Source organism: Dama dama, chromosome 18 (assembly GCF_033118175.1).
Source record: "Dama dama isolate Ldn47 chromosome 18, ASM3311817v1, whole genome shotgun sequence".
Classification (NCBI taxonomy): domain Eukaryota; kingdom Metazoa; phylum Chordata; class Mammalia; order Artiodactyla; family Cervidae; genus Dama; species Dama dama.
The window spans coordinates 72759255-72765254 of NC_083698.1; the positions used below are offsets into that span (position 1 = coordinate 72759255).

Below are 6000 nucleotides of genomic sequence, written 5' to 3' on the forward strand. Positions count from 1 at the left end.
AAGGGGAGCAGGTGGGAACCCTCACTCTGATGCAGGATGGTCCCCCCAGCCGGGCCCTACCTCCCTAGTTCCTGCTGCCCTGGTGTCGGCAACTCTAGGTGCTTCTTACTGTGGGAGCTGGATGACACAGCTGTGATGCAAACAGACCAGGTTTAGGGAGGGAACCGCCCATCAGACAAGAGGGCTGGGAGCCCAGGTTCCAAGGACTCAGGAGTTTCCGATTGGATGCCCACGGACGTGAACCTGCAGGCCTGGAAGAGGCACTGGAAACTGCCTAAGCTGTAAGGTGCAGGGGATGGGGAGTCAGTATGTGACCTGCCCAGCACCCGGAGGCTTGGGGGAGGAGTGTCCAGCCCAGGACAAGCCTGTGCCAGGGGAGCCGCCTCCTCCCTCCCGCTCGGCTCAGCCAAGGCAGGTGAACAAACAGGTGACAGAATCCAGTCAGGGTGGGGGTGGGGGGAGAGGGAGGTACTTGTGGGGATGGTCAGGAGGCTGGTTACAGGAGCAGGAAGAGGGGCCCCAGCTGGGAAACAGTCCAGCCAGAGGAGAAGGGGCACCGCTGGGGTGAGGGGCCAGCTGTGGGGCGGGGCTGCACAGGCGGTCAGGAGAAGGTCTGGTGGAGGGAGTGGGGAGAGCCTGCAGAGGACCAGAGGGGAAGAGGGATTCCCTGGTGGCTCAGTGGTAAAGAATCCGCCTGCCAATGCAGGAGACATGAGTTCGATCCTTGGACTGGGAAGATCCCCTGGAGAAGAAAATGGCAACCCACTCCAGTATCCTTGCCAGGGAAATCTCATGGACAGAGGAGCCTGGTGGGCTACAGTCCATGGGGCCGCAGAGTCAGACACAACGCAGTGACTAAACAAAGAGGGGAAGAGGGCCAGCCAGTGGGGCAGGGGAGAATTGGGGTGGGGGGCGCCTGAGGAGGGGCTAGGCTGAGGAAGGGACACGGGTCCTGACGGATGCCCCCGAGGCCTGCCTTGAAGGAGGAGTAGGAGACGTAGGGGCAAGAGGCACGGGTTGCCAAAGCCCATGTGGCAGCCAGCACTGCCAGCACACACAGGGGTTCTGAGAGCAGTCACGTGGCTCCACCTGCCAGCACTCCGAGCTCCTCAAGAGCTCAGACCACACTACAAGGGTGGGCGGTTGGGGACGGAAATCTGGCCAGCTCCCACTTCCCCAGGACAGCCATGATTTCTGCTACCGTTCCATGGTTGAGGCACTAAACATATTTCCTTTACACTGACAGAAGGCCACACTGCAGTGGACCCTCGCTGTCCCCCTTCTGAAAAATACAGCAGCCCTGCCCGCCCTGGCTGAGAAGCAGGCCTCTGGGAGCTGTGAGCAGAGGGGCAGCACAAGGAGGAAGCTGGGGCTCTACCTCCCGCACCTGCCACAGGCAAGGCACCTGGGGGCAGGGCAGGCACCATGAGCCAGCGACCCTGTTCCAGAGACACCCACCGTCCCCCACCATCACTCCCTGGCAATGACCTTCGGCAGTGACCTTCACAAGCACTCCCCTGACTCTACTTCCCCGCCCTGTACCTGAGCACAGCCATCTCCAGTATGTAAGTCAGCAAGGGACAAGACTGACATTGCCAGCTTCCCTCCTTCCCCCACCCTCGAAAGCCCAGGACTCTGCAGCCTGCCCACCGCTGCTGGCTCTGAGCAGGCCTCTGGTGTTCTTGCATGGGATGCCTTCAGTTCTGACATGTCACCCAGTTAAATAAAAGTAACTGTGCTGAGGTACAACCATTGGGCCTTGAAAGTGAGACAGACAGAAGGGACCCCGTTCGGTCCATATTTATGGGACCCGGCCTTGGTCCCGGGCCAGCAGAGAATAAGGCCATTTCCCTTAAACTCTTTCTGCCCCAGTGGAAAGCAGTAGCAGGCACACCTTCCCAGGAAAGGGAGGAGGACAGCCCCCCATATTTCAGCTGTGCAGTCACATGTCTGGCTTTCTTTGTGTTCTCCTCTACCTCCCAGCATCTGGGCTGGCCTGGGCCCTACAGAGCCCCAAAGCACACCAGGGCAGCACAGGACGGCTGCAGGAAACCCCTGGAGCCCCTCTGTGGAAGGCCAGAGGAGCCCACACTTTAACCCAGGTCTCATGCCCCAGCACAGGCTTTCTCCAGCAAGCACACGACACGCTGCGTATCTGCAGCAAAGACGGCACCCCGGCACTGACTGGCTCATCCAGCCAGCCCTTCTGCCTCCTTTTGGCCTCTACCCTGGGTCCCTCGGGGCTTCTGCCTGTCCTGGGTCCATCCTGCGGGCGTGGTACCATCAGCTGGTGAGTGCACTGCAGGAGGGCAGGGAGGTGCAAGCATGACTAGCAACCAACACGCTTCAGAAATGTGGCTGCCATCTTCTCCACCGGTCTCAAGTACCAAGTTCCAGAGATCACTAAGGACAGATTTCACAGACTCCCAGAATTTACTCATTGGAAGGGAGAATCCCGGGGGCACCATGCAGTCCGATCAGTGAATGGTTCTCTGCATCCATCTCCATCTGTCCGTCAATATCACCACCACCTGTACAGACCGATGGACTTGAATACCAACATTCTAAAGAAGCCACAACAATTCGGAAGTGACACAAGATTCTGAATGTGTGTTTTTCCAGTATGAACTTTCTTCACTTTCACCTCAGCCCTGAAGGTGAGACAGGACAGGAACCTGAGGCTCAGTGAGGGAACGGTCTGCCTAGCCCAGGGAGTCATAGCCATTAGCCAACTGAAACCCAGCTGTCTGCTCCCTAAGAATTCACCTAAGTCCAGGATGGGCTCCCTTCCTCCCTAGAATACAGGAGCTCATCTTATCCTGGGGGAGGGGTGGAATTCTGAATGCCTGGGGCACCTTTACAGACTCTTCCTGCCCCCACCCCCCCACATCCCTTAATCTTTTAATTCTCTAAAAGGAATGTCTACAGGCTACCTAGAACACTGGTTATTATAAAAGGAGACAATAGTACAGCCTTTCACTGAAGCAGTTGCCTGAACCCCTGGGGGCACCAGAACTCAGCTGGGGCCTGTCCAGGTAGCTTAGGGCCCCTCTCCCCTGAAGCTGACCTGGCCACTGAGACACCCTCCCTGTCCGGATAGAGAGGAGGTCCTTGCTGGGGGGAAGCTGGCTGGGAGGAGGGGGGAGTAAACACAACACATAGTAGGGTTGTGGGGGGAAAGATACAGGAGTGCCCCTGAGAAGGTCAAACAAGCACCACTCAAAGCCTAAGGATGCAAGGTGGGAGGCAGGCTGGAGAACGGAGCCCTCCCCTCTCCACTCCCTCCTTCCTCTCCCTGGGGACAATCAGCCCCCTGGCCCTTTTCCCTTTTTTTCTTTATCTCTGCCTCCTCACAGTCTCTGGCCTTCACCTCTATTTCTCCTCCTCTGTTCCCCCCACCCCACCAGCCCCTCTCAGCCCACTCCCTTCCATATACTCCCTCCTCCTCCCCTCCCAGCCCCCACCACACACTGGTCTCTCTGGGCCCTGAAATATGTGTCACTCCTGGGGGTCCCATGGCCCCTCTGACCCTGTGCATTCCGGGCATCACCGTCTGGGGGCACCTCCCTTGGTCCTTGGGCAGAGGGGCCTTGGTGGGGCCCTGGCACCAGCTGTCTGACTCTCATCACTCCCCCCAACCCTCCCCAGTTGTTCTTCCCAAAGCCAGCTCCATCCAGCTGCCCTTCCTCACCCCTGTCTCCTCACCTCCCCTCTTTTTTCTCTTTAGATGGGCTCCCTCCCAACCCATCAGATTCCCACCACCCTCCTGCCAAAATGCAACCAGAGGGAGAAACAAAACCCTCCCTCTGCACCCTCCAAGATTAGGTGGGATGGGCTGGGCTGCACGGAAAAGCACCAGGCTGGAAGACACCTGCCTCAGACCTCTGGGATCCTTGGGCTGGGGAGGAGCCCCTAAGAAGCAGTCAGCATGGGGTCCTCACCACAATCTTGCCCCTGGGGAAAGGCAGTGACAAAGTTCAGGCGCTGCGAGCCTGGATCCCGGCAGAGGCGGAGCAGGTCGAGAGGGACCAGAGAGAGCCCTGTGTGACCCTGGCAAACCCTGTCCTTCAAGACCCCAACCACAAATGGGAGCCAGGGCGGCTGGAGGGGGCCAAAGTCCTTACCCGCTTCCCACATCCCCCGTGACAGCAGGGTTGGGAGGGGGACTCTGCGAGCCCAGCACGCGCTCCGCGCTCCAGGCGCGAGCGAGAGGAGCCCGGGGCTGAGCGCACAGCCCGCAGCAATCCTGCTTGCCCAGGCCCGCTCCTCGTGCCTACTTTTTGTCTATCCTGTGGGGATGGGTGCAGCCAGACAGCGTCGGACCAGAGCTCTGGCCTCACCGCTCGCCCACCAGCTGTGTGACCTTGGGCCAATCCTTGCCCTCTCCACGCCCGCTAGTTTCGGGTCTCCACACTCCACACCTAGAAGTGCTTGTGGACTGTAACTCGGGAAAGAGTTCGGCCCCAGGGTGCCAGCCCTCAATGTGTCCCCAATTCCCTGAGTGACCTTGAACGTCCCCCTTCCAATTCTGGGCCTCAGTTTCTCCACCTGCCCAGTCGGTAGATGCACACCCTTCTCCCCGCGTTCCCAGTCCCTTCCTAGAGCAGGTGTATCCCAGACCGGATGGAGGGCGCGCGGCGACACTTACCGTTCTCCAGAGACGTGGGCGCTTGGCGGGGACCAAGGTAGCCGTGACCAGCAAGTGCGAGGCGGCCACCACGAGCCCGAAGCCGATGGCCAGCAGGCTGCGCACGGGCAGCAGGGCATAGGACACGAAGGTGACCAAAAGGAGCTGCCAGACTCCCTGATCGGCTGTCGCCGGCACCGCTGCCGCCCCGGCGTGGGCACCGGCGGGGCCGCCGAGCGCGAAGGGACAGCACAGCAGCGCGAAGGTGAGGCTGAAGAGCAGCGCGAGCTGGCCGACCTGCTGCAGCTGGGGCACCTGCAGCGAGCGGACGTTGGTGACCACGAGCAGCGCCAGGAAGAGCACGCAGTGGACGGGGTGCGAGCCCTTGGCCAGGCCGGGCGCGGGCCCCGGCGCGCCCAGCAGCTCTGCCAGGGCCAGCGCGCCCGCCAGCAGGCTGAGCATGGCCAGCGCCTTCAGCGTCGCCGCCTGCTCCAGCCGCAGCGTGTAGCCGCGGAACAGCGCCTCCAGCTCGGGGCACGCGAACTCCTCATCGCACGCCCGCAGCCCGCGCCGGCCGCCCGGCCCCGCCGCCCGCTCGGCGCCCCCAGACTCGCCCGCGCCGCCTCCGCCTCCGCCGCCGCCTCGGCCGCGCGGCGCCCCCGCCATCCCAGCGCCATGCAGCGGGCGCGCCCCTCGCCGGCCGGGGCGCCGGGCGGGCGGGCGGGCGGCGAGGCGCCGGGGCGCGGCGGGCCGAGTTGGGGCGCCGGCTGCCCCGCGCGCGCGCCCCGAGCGCGTCCCCTCCCGCCCGCCGCGCCTGCGCACTGGCGCCGCCCGCGCCCGGGCCGCGGTCCTCCCGCGACCGCGCTGCGACAGCCGAGCTCGGAGCCGCGGGCCTGGGCGCGCGAGGCCCACGCGCGTGCGCGAGGCCCGCACCCCAACTCCACAATCTGTACGCCCCGCTGCCCGAGGAGTCGCGTGACCTTGGGCGCCCACCCTGCCCCTCCTGTCCTCAGTTTCCCCACTGGTACGCAGTGCCACGCACTATGCTGTCTCTTGGGGCGTTAAAAGTGCTGGAATTCTGCACCGTTCCCCCGGAGGGGGGCAGCTTACCTTGTCAAATGTAACCCCCCAATAAAAGCGGGTCACTCTATTCTAGAGGAACCCAAAATGAGGCCCACGCTTGACCACAGACCCATACCCAGAGCCCTGCGAGGTGAAGGGATGCCCTAGAACCCCGGGGGCAGAGAGGAAGGTGGTGACCCGTGACATCTCCCTCCCCCCAGCCTCTCTGCACCCAGAACCCGCCACACATCAGGCTGTGGGCAAATCCTGTCTTGGCTCCTACAACCCACCACCCCCACTCCCTCGTCAGC

At 62.4% G+C, this 6000-nt stretch overlaps 1 protein-coding gene across 1 annotated transcript in view; it reads right to left on the reverse strand.

Annotated features, from left to right (window-relative positions):
* ADCY1 (adenylate cyclase 1) overlaps positions 1 to 5293 on the reverse strand; it is a 98106-nt gene extending 92813 nt beyond the window's left edge. The window contains exon 1 of the mRNA XM_061165573.1: positions 4649 to 5293. Within this exon, the coding sequence (XP_061021556.1) occupies positions 4649 to 5293 (645 nt within the window). The remainder of the gene's footprint in view (positions 1 to 4648) is intronic.
* Positions 5294 to 6000: the final 707 nt, after the last annotated feature.